Source organism: Salvelinus alpinus, chromosome 36 (genome assembly GCF_045679555.1).
Source record: "Salvelinus alpinus chromosome 36, SLU_Salpinus.1, whole genome shotgun sequence".
NCBI classification, from domain to species: domain Eukaryota; kingdom Metazoa; phylum Chordata; class Actinopteri; order Salmoniformes; family Salmonidae; genus Salvelinus; species Salvelinus alpinus.
Genome location: NC_092121.1, coordinates 1,221,578 through 1,236,806, shown reverse-complemented (window position 1 = coordinate 1,236,806; position 15,229 = coordinate 1,221,578). Strand labels below are relative to the sequence as shown.

Genomic DNA, 15,229 nt, shown 5'->3' with positions numbered 1-15,229 from the left:
TCAGGGATCACCTCCTGCAGCAGTACCCCACGTTACGCCTGCTACGAAACCGCCTGCTGGACGGTCAGTTCTGGAGCCTTCACTCTTACTATTCTCTTGTTATGGCATTTGTATGGATAGGCTAATATCTCCATATAATTCTAACTCCTAGTATAATATAAATGTAGTCTCAATGGTGGATACTTTGAAGTTGAGGTTCAAAGCCCTGTCTAATTTTTATTTCTAATAATTTTTTATTAGGTGTACATGAATTAGGTTGCATGGTTTGCTCAATTTTGCCACCAATCCCTTGTAGGGTCATTCACATTCTATGAGAAACTGCCAGAGAAGGTGGAGAAGGAAGAGGAGGAGGATACGAAGAAGAAGGCCTCAGCGGAAGGAGAAGAGGAGGCGGAGGAGAAGACGGGAAGGAAAAAGAGGAAACCGAAAAAGAGAAGTGCGAGTGCAGAGGAGGAGCAGCCCAGCACATCCACCCAGTCCACCCCCAGTCAGAAGAGGAAAGTCCAGAGGCTCAAATACTGTGAGTCCCCGGCTTATGTTCCCTGGGGGGAAAGAGGAGGCCTTGAGTAGGAAAGTCTAAAGTGCCTCTAACTTCAAACAGATATTTTCTTGAGTAAATATTGACTCCTGAATTCATAGGGTAGGAAGTAGGTTTATTTTTTTGGCGGGGTGAAATATACACTGCTCAAAAAAATAAAGGGAACACTTAAACAACACAATGTAACTCCAAGTCAATCACACTTCTGTGAAATCAAACTGTCCACTTAGGAAGCAACACTGATTGACAATAAATTTCACATGCTGTTGTGCAAATGGAATAGACAAAAGGTGGAAATTATAGGCAATTAGCAAGACACCCCCAATAAAGGAGTGATTCTGCAGGTGGTGACCACAGACCACTTCTCAGTTCCTATGCTTCCTGGCTGATGTTTTGGTCACTTTTGAATGCTGGCGGTGCTCTCACTCTAGTGGTAGCATGAGACGGAGTCTACAACCCACACAAGTGGCTCAGGTAGTGCAGCTCATCCAGGATGGCACATCAATGCGAGCTGTGGCAAGAAGGTTTGCTGTGTCTGTCAGCGTAGTGTCCAGAGCATGGAGGCGCTACCAGGAGACAGGCCAGTACATCAGGAGACGTGGAGGAGGCCGTAGGAGGGCAACAACCCAGCAGCAGGACCGCTACCTCCGCCTTTGAGCAGGAGGAGCAGTGCCAGAGCCCTGCAAAATGACCTCCAGCAGGCCACAAATGTGCATGTGTCTGCTCAAACGGTCAGAAACAGACTCCATGAGGGTGGTATGAGGGCCCGACGTCCACAGGTGGGGGTTGTGCTTACAGCCCAACACCGTGCAGGACGTTTGGCATTTGCCAGAGAACACCAAGATTGGCAAATTCGCCACTGGCGCCCTGTGCTCTTCACAGATGAAAGCAGGTTCACACTGAGCACATGAGCACATGTGACAGACGTGACAGAGTCTGGAGACGCCGTGGAGAACGTTCTGCTGCCTGCAACATCCTCCAGCATGACCGGTTTGGCGGTGGGTCAGTCTTGGTGTGGGGTGGCATTTCTTTGTGGGGCCGCACAGCCCTCCATGTGCTCGCCAGAGTTAGCCTGACTGCCATCAGGTACCGAGATGAGATCCTCAGAGCCCTTGTGAGACCATATGCTGACACATGCACATTTGTGGCCTGCTGGAGGTCATTCTATCTGTGCGTTTTAGTTCCACCAATAAGTCCTTTTCTATCGACATGGAGGCTAATGCTGAAAGCCGAGTCTGTCCAGTAGCATTTCTGGAATACGTTTTGATTCGCTTTAAGGCCGAGAATGACCGCTCGACAGAAGCCGTGGACACAGGGATAGTCACTGTCACACATGCCAATGTGTAAAGTTGCCCCATGTCCTCATTCAGATTTTTCTGCTTAAGGAAATCAAGGAGATCAGAGGGACTTTTCCCTTCAAAATCAGTCATAGCATACATTACAGTCAGTTCTGTTTTTAGCTTGGATAGGTCGAACAGTGTTCCGTGACTCTCTGTTAAGCTGGAGAAGGCTGTTTGCGGGAATTTTTTCCGGTAGGTCTGAAAGTGCCGGGGGTCCAGGAGGGAGAGAAACATTAATTTTTCGTGGTCTTGAAACCTGTTTCGTATCTGGCAAAGAATGTTGTCCAGAATATTGCTGTGGAGTGTGCGAGGGTCTCCTTGTGGGCCTCTGCGTGCGCTGGGTAAACTTGAGATGCGCGCTGTGTCATCGTAGATTTGACTGAACCTGCACCTCTCTCGCTCAATTGTGTCACAAAACTTGTTCACCCTTGTCAGGCAGAATTGTACATCCAAAGTTTGTTTCTGTAGAATTCCAAAAAGCACATCCGAATAATTAAAAATCCCATTGAATGTTTCAAGCAAAAAACAAAACTCAAAATCATCCAAACGTGCATTAAATCCATCAGCCATAAGCACAGTATCCCCGTCATGGTCATCATGATGTTCCAGTAAGTGGTTAAACAGCTCCTTTAGGGCAACTCTCTTTTCAAAGACTGCATTGACCAATCTAGATGTATATTGCCACCTCGTTGGTGCAACCTTAGGAAGACGACGCTTGCAGATGTCATCCAGCAGTTGCGTGCGTTTAGGGGATCGTGAGAAAAATGCTGCAAGGCCATTGAGGTTGGCAAAGAAGACCTTGCATTCTTTAAGCTTTGAGGCTCCTTGAGTCAGTACTAAATTTAGTCGATGTGCATAGCAGTGAATGAATAAGGCCATCGGTGCCCTCTCCTTAACTTTAGCCTGCACCCCATTGAGTCCAGATGCCATGACTGCTGCGCCATCAAAACACTGTGCCACAACTTTATCCAGACTACATTCATTTTCCTCCAAGAAACGGAAAATAAGAGCGGCAATGTCATCAGCTCGCTTGCCGCTTGTCACATCTTCAAATCGGATAAATCGCTCCTTGACTCCTGTGTCCGTCACATAACGCAGGACGAGTGAGAGCTGTGCTGCATTTCCCACATCTGTTGTCTCGTCCACCATAACAGCAACAAAGGGAGCTTTTTTAATCTCCATTTTGATCTCTTCTCCCATCACTTCAGCAATAGCATAAATTAGGTAATTTTGTATTTTGCCGGACGTCCCAATGAACACTTTGTTAGTGGACAGGTGGTATTGTAAATCTGTGTTGCTTTCAGAAAGAAAAGAAAGAAGCTCCACGTAGTTCCCTTTGTTTGTGGAGTCAGCACTTTCATCGTGTCCCCTAAAAGAAAGTTCCTGTTTACCCAAAAACATGACACAATCAATGAGTCTTTTCAATATTTCCCTATTTTTCTTCACCTTTTCATTGTGCAGCTCCGTTGCCCTGCGCGATTGTTCATTGAGCTGTAGATCCACTCGGGTGTCCCCAAAAGTTTTCAAAAGCACCATTGCTTGTAAGTGCCCAGCCGTACTTTGGTGTCTCGTTGCTGCCTTGGTTAGACAACTCAAGTTTGCAAAGCCAGTGTGGCTCCAAACACCAAATCGATCACTTGCAAATAATAGGCATTCCCAGCAGTACAGTTTGCAGTGCTTCTCGGAGCCTGTGAGCCATTGATAGCGCTCGTAGTTGGAACTTTGAAAGTGGCGAACGAACCCCTTTCCCGCCTGTGACAGGCTTTGTAGCATCGGCGTCGGGCGACCTCTCCTTACAATGTCTAACTTTTCTTGAAAAGTTCGTCTTGAGAATGGCGTTATAATTATATCCTCGACCAAATCGATATCTTCTCCTCCTTCCGCCATTGTGGGTTGAAAAAACAGCTTAGTCGTACGCAAATTAATTCGTTTATCAAATTCAGTTTCCTAGTTCTGAGGATCTGCATAGACCTGCCCATAGGACCTGCTTCTCAATATTGGTAATCCAATCAAAAGACGTGCACGCACTACGCCTGCTAGCTGGCTCCTGTGTAACACTGGAGCCAGCCAGCAGGCGTACAATAGCCAACTCTAAAGCTGATTGGTTGACACTAAATTTTCATTTCCATTCACTTTAAGCTACAAGCGCCCGCACTGTTGATTCTGAAGGCCTGAGGGCAGATTTTAGACCCCTGGCAACACATGATGGCTGAATATGATTGGATAAAAGATCTAACATAAAGGCCAGCCCTCCAAATCTCAACCTGGGGCTGGAAGCAGTGCAACCAAGAGGAAAGCTATGAAATGAAGAGTATAATTCTTACTCTGGGGAATAATTTAATACATATTTGTGGGAAAATATATTTAAAATAAATATATATTCTGATGATGTTTAGGCCAGCAGAGAAGGCCTTGCTGGCCCTGACGGCCCACCACTGGTTGTTTAAGTGTTCCCTTTATTTTTTTGAGCAGTGTATTTCTTTTTTATTTCAAGTCAAATCTTAATGACTGTCCCCAACGTGTCCCCATGCAGGTTCTCCTTTCAGGAAGGGGGAGAAAGCAGACATCTGGACCTGGCCCATCTACAAGAGCCAGCTCCCAGTCACCTGTGGGGACAAAGAAGGCATGCTCAACAGGGACAAGCTGGCCAAAGGTAGGTCCTAACAAGGACTTGATATGTTGTGTTTGTGTGTAATGATGGATGTGTTTTGGCTGAATAACCTTGCCTGAGACCTTAAAAGTGGCAATCTGCAGTTGCTACATACCTTTTTGGACCTATACATTTATGATATGTACCCATTGATTCTTGAAGAATATAACTTATTATTACCTCATGAGCTTAGTTCAACTGTTTTACCCCATCCGAACAAAATGCTGTATACGCTTGTTTTACTCCAATGGTTGTAAACAAAGTTATGTAAACAAATTATGTATACCCTCAAAACATGGTTAAAGCCATATTGTTAATAGCATGGATGGTCAGTCCTTGCCTGTTAACTCTATAGGTAACACGCAACCATGGTGAATGTGACTGTAGCCTACATCAAATGTTGCAATGGTAAAAAGTTGGATATCATTTTCACCTGGCACGATCACTTTGCCTACCACAGGAGGTTGGTGGCATCTTAATTGGGGAGAACGGGCTTGTGGTAATGGCTGGAGTGGAATGATTGGAATGGTATTAAAAACATCAAACACATGGTTTCCACCTGTCTGATGCCATTCCATTCGCGCCGCTCAGCCATTATTATGAGCCGTCCTCCCCTCAGCAGCCTCCACTGTTGCCTACTCTAATATGTTGGCATGCATATATTTTTTTAACCAATTCTGACGGTTGTTTAAAGCGGAATTTTGACAATATTACCGTTATATCAACACACTCGTCACTCCCATTTAACAACTCTGAATCGCTGTGGCACACAAGGAATCAAGTCACTTGCAGATAATGTTACCTACAGCATTGTAAACGACATTTTAAAGGTCTATCGTTTTCATCGGAACACAATCAAATTTAACATAAGCCCTTAGATGCCATCAATTGCCCAATGTATAGGCATGCCCAATTTTAACATAATGTTTTAACAAAGTGATGTTGGATAACTTGAAATAACATGACGTAGGTAAATAAATAATCGAAAGACAAAACGTGTTTATTTATTAGCCTAATGTTTATAAGTTTTTAGGCATATACTTGTGGAATAGGCCTCATGTGAAATCATTGTCAAATGCTCAAGAGATACTGTTACATGTACAGTAGGTCTAGATCATTTATGGATTGATCATATACAGTAGAAATATCAAAACATTATTTTAACAACTCCAAAGTAATTGCATGTGGCGCAGGAACCACTGACTCATTTTTCTATTATCAAGACACCTGCTGGTAACTCTTAACTTGTTAGGACAGCTCATGAGGTGTCCTAAAAATCTGTCGACTAGGTGTGACTTTTATGATTAAGGATAGCTTTTATTTTTTACCCATCAGCACTTACAATAAATGTTCCACTGAGACCCTTTGTGAATACGGGCCCAGATCTAATGCATAGCCTTTAGTGGGTTAACACCGGTTTCAATCACTGTCAGGCACATGTGTACTACAGTCTATTTGACTTTGCATGGTTTTAATTTGTGGTGGTGTGTATGATGTCTGACTTCCTCATTGGCTTGTCTCAGGGGAGAGGTGCATTGTGGTTCAGGGTTGCTGGTTGATGTCTGACTTCCTTATTGGTTTGTCTCAGGGGAGAGGTGCATTGTGGTCCAGGGTCGCTGGTTCACCCCAAGTGGCTTTGAGGAGTTTGGGGGGAAGAAGAACCATAAGAACTGGAAGTACAGTATCCGCTGTAGAGACACCACTCTGAGAGAACTGATCCAGGTACAGCGTATATTTTTATTTCATTGATTTGACCATTTAAAAACACTATTCAACCAGACGTGATAACACAGGAAAGTTGATCAGCTTGGTCACTTTTCATACTCTAATCAGGCCTGTCATTTTGACAATGTTGCCATACACTACACTCTGGGATATATATAGGTCTGTATCATATAGTCTGTATCATATACAATATCATATAGGGGAGACTGGGGTTGGTTGTCAGACTTTTTACTCTTGTGTGTATTTCTCAGCACCAGTATATCTTACAAAACTATTTTCAATATTAGGAGAAACACACAGAGGTCTTGGGTTGAAATGTGGACTGACCCTTTTTATCTTCATATCTAATTCCAACATGGAGTCACAGTAAGACCTTTAAACAGGTTAACATAACCAAGGCCACAGGGTGCGTACTCAGAGCATGCACTGACCAGCTGGCAAGTGTCTTCACTGACATTTTCAACCTCTCCCTGACCCAGTCTTCAATCAGACCACCATAGTCCCTTTGCCCAAGAACGCCAAGGTAACCTATCTAAATGACTATCGCCCAGTAGAACTCACATCTGTAGCCATGAAATGCTTTGAAAGGCTGGTCATGGATGATGGATCACATCAACACCATCATCCCAGACACCCTGGACCAACTCCAATTCGCATACCGACTCAACAGATCCACAGATGACGCAATTTCTATTGCACTCCACACTGCCCTTTCCCACTTGGACAAAAGGAACACCTACTTGAGAATGCTTCATTGACTACAGCTCAGCGTTCAACACCATAGTACCCTCGAAGCTCTTCACTAAGCTAAGTACCCTGGGACTGAACACCTCCCTCTGCAACTGGATCTTGGACTTCCTGATGGACGCGCCCAGGTGGTGAGGGTAGGCAACAACACATCTGCCACGCTGACCCTAAAGACCAGGGCACCTCAAGGGTGTGTGCTTAATCCCCTCCTGTACTCCCTGTTCACCCACGACTGTGTGACCACTCACGACTCCAACACAATCATTAAGTTTGCCGACAGCACAACGGTAGTAGGCCTGATCACCGACGTCGTTGAGATAACCTATAGGGAGGAGGTCAGAGACCTTGCAGTGTAGTGCTAGGACAACAACCTCTCCTTCAACGTCAGCAAGACAAAGGACACTGATCTACAATAAACGGAAGGCCAAGCACACCCCCATTCACATCGACAGGGCTGTAGTGGAGCCGGTCCTGAGCTTCAAGTTCCTCGGTGTCCACATCACTAAGGATCTATCATGGTCCAAACTAGAGGTCGACTGATTAATCGGAATGGCCGATTAATTAGGGCCGATTTCAAGTTTTCATAACAATCGTGAAATCGGTATTTTTGGACATTTTTAGATTTTTTTTTACACCTTTATTTATCCTTTATTTAACTAGGCAAGTCAGTTAAGAACACTGCCTCGTGTTCACTGCCTCGTGAACTGCCTCGTTCAGGGGAAGAACGACAGATTTTTACCTTGTCAGCTCGGGGGATTCAATCTTGCAACCTTACAGTTAACTAGTCCAACGCTCTAACCACCTGATTACATTGCACTCCACGAGGAGCCTGCCTGTTACGCGAATGCAGTTGAAGCCAAGGTAAGTTGCTAGCTAGCATTAAACTTATCTTATAAAAAACAATCAATCAATCATAATCACCAATTAACTACACATGGTTGATGATATTACTAGTTTATCTAGCGTGTCCTGCGTTGCATATAATCGATGCGGTGCGTATCGTTGCTCAAATGTGTACCTAACCATAAACATCATATATATTTTTAAACCTGCATATTTAGCGAAAAGAAATCCAGGTTAGCAGGCAATATTAACCAGGTGAAATTGCGTGCAATGAACGCAAGAGAAGTGACACAGAGTCAGTGTATATGCAACAGTTTGGGCCGCCTAATTTGCCAGAATTTTACGTAACTATGACATAACATTGAAGGTTGTGCAATGTAACAGGAATATTTAGATTTATGGATGCCACCCGTTAGATAAAATACGGAACGGTTCCGTATTTCACTGAAAGAATAAACGTCTTGTTTTCGAGATGACAGTTTCCGGATTCGACCATATTAATGACCTAAGGCTCGTATTTCTGTGTGTTATTATGTTATAACTAAGTCTATGATTTGATAGAGCAGTCTGACTGAGTGGTGGTAGGCAGCAGCAGGCTCGTACGCATTCATTCAAACAGCACTTTCCTGCGTTTTGCCAGAAGCTCTTCGCTGTGCTTCAAGCCTATGAACTCCCGAGATTAGGCTGGTGTAACCGATGTGAAATGGCTAGCTAGTTAGCTAATAGCGTTTCAAACGTCACTCGCTCTGAGACTTGGAGTAGTTATTCCTTGCTCTGCATGGGTAACGCTGCTTCGAGGGTGGCTGTTGTCGTTGTGTTCCTGGTTCGAGCCCAGGTAGGAGCGAGGAGAGGGATGGAAGCTATACTGTTACACTGGCAATACTAAAGTGCCTATAAGAACATCCAATAGTCAAAGGTTAATGAAATACAAATGGTATAGAGAGAAATAGTCCTATAATTCTTATAATAACTACAACCTAAAACTTCTTACCTGGGAATATTGAAGACTTATGTTAAAAGGAACCACCAGCTTTCATATGTTCTCATGTTCTGAGCAAGGAACTTAGATGTTAGCTTTCTTACATGGCACATATTGCACTTTTACTTTCTTCTCCAACACTTTGTTTTTGCATTATTTAAACCAAATTGAACATGTTTCATTATTTATTTGAGGCTAAATTGATTTTATTGATGTATTATATTAAGTTAAAATAAGTGTTCATTCAGTATTGTTGTAATTGTCATTATTACAAATACATTTTTAAGAAATCGGCCGATTAATCGGTATCGGCGTTGAAAAATCATAATCGGTCGACCTCTAGTCCAAACACACCAACACAGTAATGAAGAGGGCACGACAATGCCTCTTCCCCCTGAGGAGGCTGAAAAGATTTGGCATGTGCCCTCAGACTACCTGCATTGACCCTTTTTTGCAATAACTCTCTTGCACTGACTCTATGCACACAACCTGGACCTGGACCCACACATTCACACATACTTACACTGACTCCTTGACACACACGTACAAACAACTTTTAATTGATTTTATCCATTTTTAACCTGGACCTGGACACACACATTCACACATACTTACACTGACTCCCTGACACACACATACAAACAACTTTTAATTGATTTTATCAACAAAAAAATTCTCCCCAATTTCGTGATATCCAATTGGTAGTTACAGTCTTGTCCCATCGCTGCAACTCCTGTATGGTCTCGGGACTGGCAAAGGTCGAGAGCCACGCGTCCTCCGGAAACATGACCCGCCAAGCCGTACTGCTTCTTGACACACTGCTCGCTTAACCCGGAACCCAGCCGCACCAATGTGTGGAGGAAACACTGTATAGCTGGTGACCTGAAGTAAGCGTGCATGCGCCCGGCCACCACAGTCGTTAGAGCGCGATGGGACAAGGACATCCCAGCTGGCCAAACCTACCCCTATCCCAGACGACGCTGGGCCAATTGTGTGCCGTCTCATGGGTCTCCCGGTTGTGGCCGGCTGCAACTCAGCCCAGGATCGAACCCGGATCTGTAGTGACGCCTTCATAGAATGATCTTTGATCGCCAATGACGTTGTGAATTGCAAACAGGCCATTCATAAATTCTGAGCGTTATCATGTTCCTCAATTAATTCACGACACAGAGCGCATTCAGGACGCACAGAGCACATGCCGACTATAGCGTTGTCAAATCATACAAACGGCAGTCAAATGAGAATTCAAATGACCATAGTTGCTAAACTTGCTAGATAACCTAATAATAAACGAATGTCAGAATATTTTGGCAAAGTCTTGTTGATGATTAGTTGATGACCAGATCAGCTCATAAATAACTATTTTGAGAGTGCAAATAGTTTAAATATCAAGGTATCTTAATATCCATATCTACCCTCATATAATTTGTTGATCGCACATTCTCTACCGAAGTTCTCAGATGGGCAGCAAGTACGAGACAGCGCAGAGAAGCGGGGGAAATGTTATAGCGGTATTTTGATATGCATAGGCAAGAGACGTGCTTTCAGAATGCAACCTATGTATCACAGAATAAAGTTAAGAATTTTCATGCGTGACAGGAGTTAGGATTTGGGGTTTCAGTGGGATTGGGACTAGATAGGAAAATAGCCTAGGCTTTAGGACAGGAGAAGATAACAATTCAGAGGCATGAGGGAAAAGGCTAACAGACTTCAAGTCTGTGACCGAGACGCATATGTAGTGAATTGTGCACAGACCTATCAAATTTGTGACTCTCTGAAGAGTCACAATGACAGCTCAAGAGGCACACTTTCTTTTATAGGCTATTCTGTAGGGGTTTCCTGTAGGGTTTATTAACTGCATTCGGGTCGCATGTGCAGTCTGGCAGTGTCAATTATGCGTGTGCTTTGAATTCATGCCGACTTTGTGTGAAGTAAATACGCTAGGCTAAAGGCTTCCATGCGACAACCTGTTTTGATAATGTGCTATTTTATTTTTTGCTAATCTGATGCTGCTCATGTTGTGTATTTTATGGAATTGCATTAGTGCTGACATTGGGGGAAAATGTCATGAAAAGAAATTGGGCAAATGGGAAGTGTTTCCGGGTGTTAGGTTCAAATTCTCAGAGTAAAAACTTGACGGACATTAAGGAAGCTTAACCAAATTACCTCATGATCTTTAACTCTGCATTGTTGGAAAAGGACCCGTGAGTAGGAATTTCACTGTTAGTCTACACCTGTTGTTTATGAAGTGTGACAAATAACATTTTATTTTATAAGCCATCAAACAGACTCTGTCCACTTGTGACAACCAGCCCCATCATTGGGTTAGATGTCATAATGCTTGCTAGTTCCTTAATAATTTCGTAACAAGAAGTGAAGCAATATAGCAAAAAGATTATTAGAAATAGCCTTTCTTTGATCGAACAATATTCCTAACTAAATTCAGCATTTTATGCCTTAAGAATAACATATGCCATTTTGAGTAAATGTGTGTGGATGTGTGTTTGCACACGCATGTGTGACAGGAAAAATATGTTTTTGAGATAGAGGCAATGAAGGGATCTCTTTATAGCACAAGCACAAAAGTGACAACCAACCCTACATTCCATGTGACATCCATCCCCAGCCATCCCCCTAATGATAATTAAAGACATGCTCCGGAACCTGCTTTGGGCTGGGTGTGTCAATGTGTAATTCATACATGCATTATCTATGAGCAGAATGACTCAATTAGCCATGAAATCCCTAGTTTGAAAGTGACTGTGTACTGGGAACTCTGCGGTGCCATTTCCCCTACATTTTCCCCCATGTGGGCCAGCCCCCCAGCAATTAGAGTTCTGCCCAATGAGCGTCAGCCCTTTGCCATTTGAGTGACAGCTAGCTAGATGCACACAGCAGAGCGAGGGAGTGAGAGAGCTGTGACGTGGTGCACATATTTGCACAAATGTGATGTAGGATGCAATTTTCGTGGACCATTAGCCTTTTGGCTCATTAGCTTACTTTCAGAACTATTGGCTAAAATGTTTTTATGCAGGATATTTATTTTCTTAGGGGGTAGATTAGCTTTAATATTGCAGATAGATTGTGGGTTCTATCAATGTGATTGTTTGCATAATTTCCAATACCCCATATATTTTTTTAAATGTTTGTTTCCTTCCTTATCATTTTACCCTAATCCAACCACCCCTCCCGTCATAGGCTCCCTCACGACGCCAGGACAGCGGAGTCAATCACCACCTTCCGGAGACACCTGAAACCCCACCTCTTTAAGGAATACCTAGGATAGGATAAAGTAATCCTTCTGACCCCCCCCCCCCTTAAAAGATTTAGATGCACTATTGTAAAGTGGCTGTTCCACTGGATGTCATAAGGTGAATGCACCAATTTGTAAGTCGCTCTGGATAAGAGCGTCTGCTAAATGACTTAAATGTAAATGTAAATAGGCGGAAATCCCAGGGGGGACGGGGGACACACGACCCCCCCCATCCTGGGAGAAATATGATTTGTCCCCCCCAATATATCACTGTAAACATAACTATGTAATTTCAATAATATTAATAATATGCAATGAAAGCACTTGTGCTGATTATAGACACTTAATAGCGCGTTTTTAAGTTTCAAAAGATTGCGACCTCCCGCCCTTTGCCTCACAATGGTTTGATCCACTGCCCCCCTCTTTGCTATGGTCAGTTTATTCCATGATCAGCATGCAGCTGTAGTGCTTCGAAGTCCCTGTGATAAGGTTAGCGATAAACTGAACTCCAAACTGAACAGAACTACACTCTTCTACCATTGTCTTAAATATATTTAATGGTCTCGTTGCAAAAGCTAAATTGTCGCTACGGGACTTGGAAGCACCTGTGTGCCGATCTTGGAGTAAACTGACGATAGCAAAGATTATAGCAAACACCACAGAAACGGAATTGGTGCTTGCTAGCTCAGCAAATTCAGCTATTGTGGAAAGCCAGCCAATATAAAACTAAAGCATAAACTATATTAAAATTACAAAAGGTTGCAGCATACGTTGTGTAAATGGTGAACTCATACAGCTGTCAACCCTTGTCACTGCAATCAGTTTCACATTTGCTAGCTGACTAGCTAGCTACCTTGTAGATCGAAGCCCATTATAGAATGATAATAGATGATAGACATTTCCTACTGTAAATAACTTGCTCACTGTGTGTGTAGCCAGCCAGCCAGATAGAAAAATGGCAGAAAAAAGATGGACATCAGAACATTTTTCAGTACACCAAAACGCTAAGTAACAACCCTAGTAGCCTAATATCTCATATACTAGTTGATAAAATGTTCACAAGAAAGAAGTGAAATACTAATGGAAATGTTTCAAATGTGTCATTAGGCAGAGCAGGCATCAGATGGCACACAGACAGCAGAGCTGGGGACAGATAGGCAGGGACAGACTGGCAGAGACAGGGAGTCTCAGGTAAGTTTGTTGAGTCTGTTTGGCAACATTATGAAAGGTTATCTCTTTTTTGGACTTGTAAAATAGGGACATAATTGGACAATGCCATGAATACCCCCACTCTCAACTTAAAAAATCTTAGTTCAGTCACCAGTTTAAGGCAATGGTATTGATGGTATTGATGATTAATTGTGTAGTTTTGGGTACCGGTAGTTAGGAGTATGGCAAACACCTTATTTATTTTCTAGGAGACAGACTGTGAGTCAGTGAGGGTGGTGAAAGGAAAATGGCCAGGGAGAGAGACTTCAGAGGACAGTGTCAACCACGGCAGGAACAGGTTTCACCCTTGTTGCCAGCAGCACCAGTATAGGGGACAGTGGCACAGCATTGTCCAGTTACCTCAGTGATGGCACAAAACCATCAGCCACACCTACAATTTATAGAACCGCAAACTCTTGCCAACAGAGTGTTGACATTTCAAGAGAAATGGTTTCGCGATTTCCCCTGGCTACATTAAAATCCATCAATAAAAGGAGTGTTGTGTTTTCACTGTAGCCAAGGGTTTTGTAATGAGTGCGTACTGGCGGCAGAGAAGTCAGGCGCAGGAGAGCAAAGACTGTGTTACAACAGCGCTGTAACGTTCGTCGTATGGAGGAAGAGAGGAGGACCAAGGCGCAGCGTGAAAAGTGTCCATTTTAATAGAATACGTTAAACAAACAAACAAAATAACGATAAACGAGAATAACACGAAACGAAACAGTTCTGTCTGGTGCAGACACGCAAAGACTGAAAATAACCACCCACAAACCCCAACAGAAAACAGGCTACCTAAATATGGTTCCCAATCAGAGACAATGACTAACACCTGCCTCTGATTGAGAACCATATCAGGCCAAACACAGAAACGGGAAAACTAGACACACAACATAGAATGCCCACTCAGCTCACGTCCTGACCAACACTAAAACAAAGAAAACACAAAAGAACTATGGTCAGAACGTGACAGGCGCAGTTTAATAATAAAAATCACGTGAACAAAAACAATAAATATATACAATGGTTAAAAACCTTTGCACGCCAGACATAACGTGCACAAACTTGCAATCAACAATTCCAGACAAGGACATGGGAGAAACAGAGGGTTAAATACACAACATGTAATTATGGAATTGGAACCAGGTGTGGGAAGACAAGACAAAACAAATGGAAAATGAAAGGTGGATCGGCGATGGCTAGAAGACCGGCGACGCCGACCGCCGAACATCTCCCGAACAAGGAGAGGAACCGACTTCGGGGGAAGTCGTGACAGGTTTTCAAGCCAGCCATCTTTTGGCCAAAGAGCGGATGCTGCCTTCATTAGTGCAGAATTTAGGAACTGGTGAAAAGCCATTGAAAAATTCACAGCACATCAAAACTGCCAAACCCACCACCACTTTGTAACTGTAACAGCACACCAACTAAATCCAATCAGTGTTCAGTTATCCAGCACATGGGGTAAAGAGCAGGAGGACACGAGGCATTGCTTGATGAAAATGGTTAGTTCAGTGCAGCATGTAGTAAGACAGGGACAAGCCTTTAGAGGCCACACAGATGACAGTGGGAATTTATACCAGCTTTTGAAACTTAGGGCAGAAGAGGATGATCCCATTTTCCAAAGATACAAATCTGACCACCCTGAAACCCCTATGTTCAACAAGGTGGACTGTGCGGAATACTGCTATTAGAGCTGTGCTAGGGCAGCATGAGCAGGTACTAAGCAGCCTAGAGGAGATGGCAAAAACTGCATCCAAGACAGCTTCAACTGCCAGTGGCTTATTCGAGCACTTCAGCAAAGGCTGAAGTCACACTTGCCTCTGCTGTTCTTGGAGAGCTTGAATGTCTAAACATTTCACTGCAGAAGAAAACTCAGACTCTCTGGTATGCAGGCTGCAGTCGAGTGTGTGTGCGGTCATCACTTAGGGGCAAGAGAAATGACAAAAGCTAC

The 15,229-nt window shown here is 43.5% G+C and overlaps 1 protein-coding gene across 1 annotated transcript in view; it reads left to right on the top strand.

Moving 5' to 3' along the window:
* Window positions 1-15,229, top strand: part of LOC139565501 (chromodomain-helicase-DNA-binding protein Mi-2 homolog) — a 39,299-nt gene that overhangs the window by 12,339 nt on the left and 11,731 nt on the right. Inside the window, exons 4-7 of the mRNA XM_071385901.1 lie at window positions 5-63; window positions 296-520; window positions 4,412-4,531; window positions 6,117-6,250. Of these exons, the coding sequence (XP_071242002.1) occupies window positions 5-63; window positions 296-520; window positions 4,412-4,531; window positions 6,117-6,250 (538 nt within the window). The remainder of the gene's footprint in view (window positions 1-4; window positions 64-295; window positions 521-4,411; window positions 4,532-6,116; window positions 6,251-15,229) is intronic.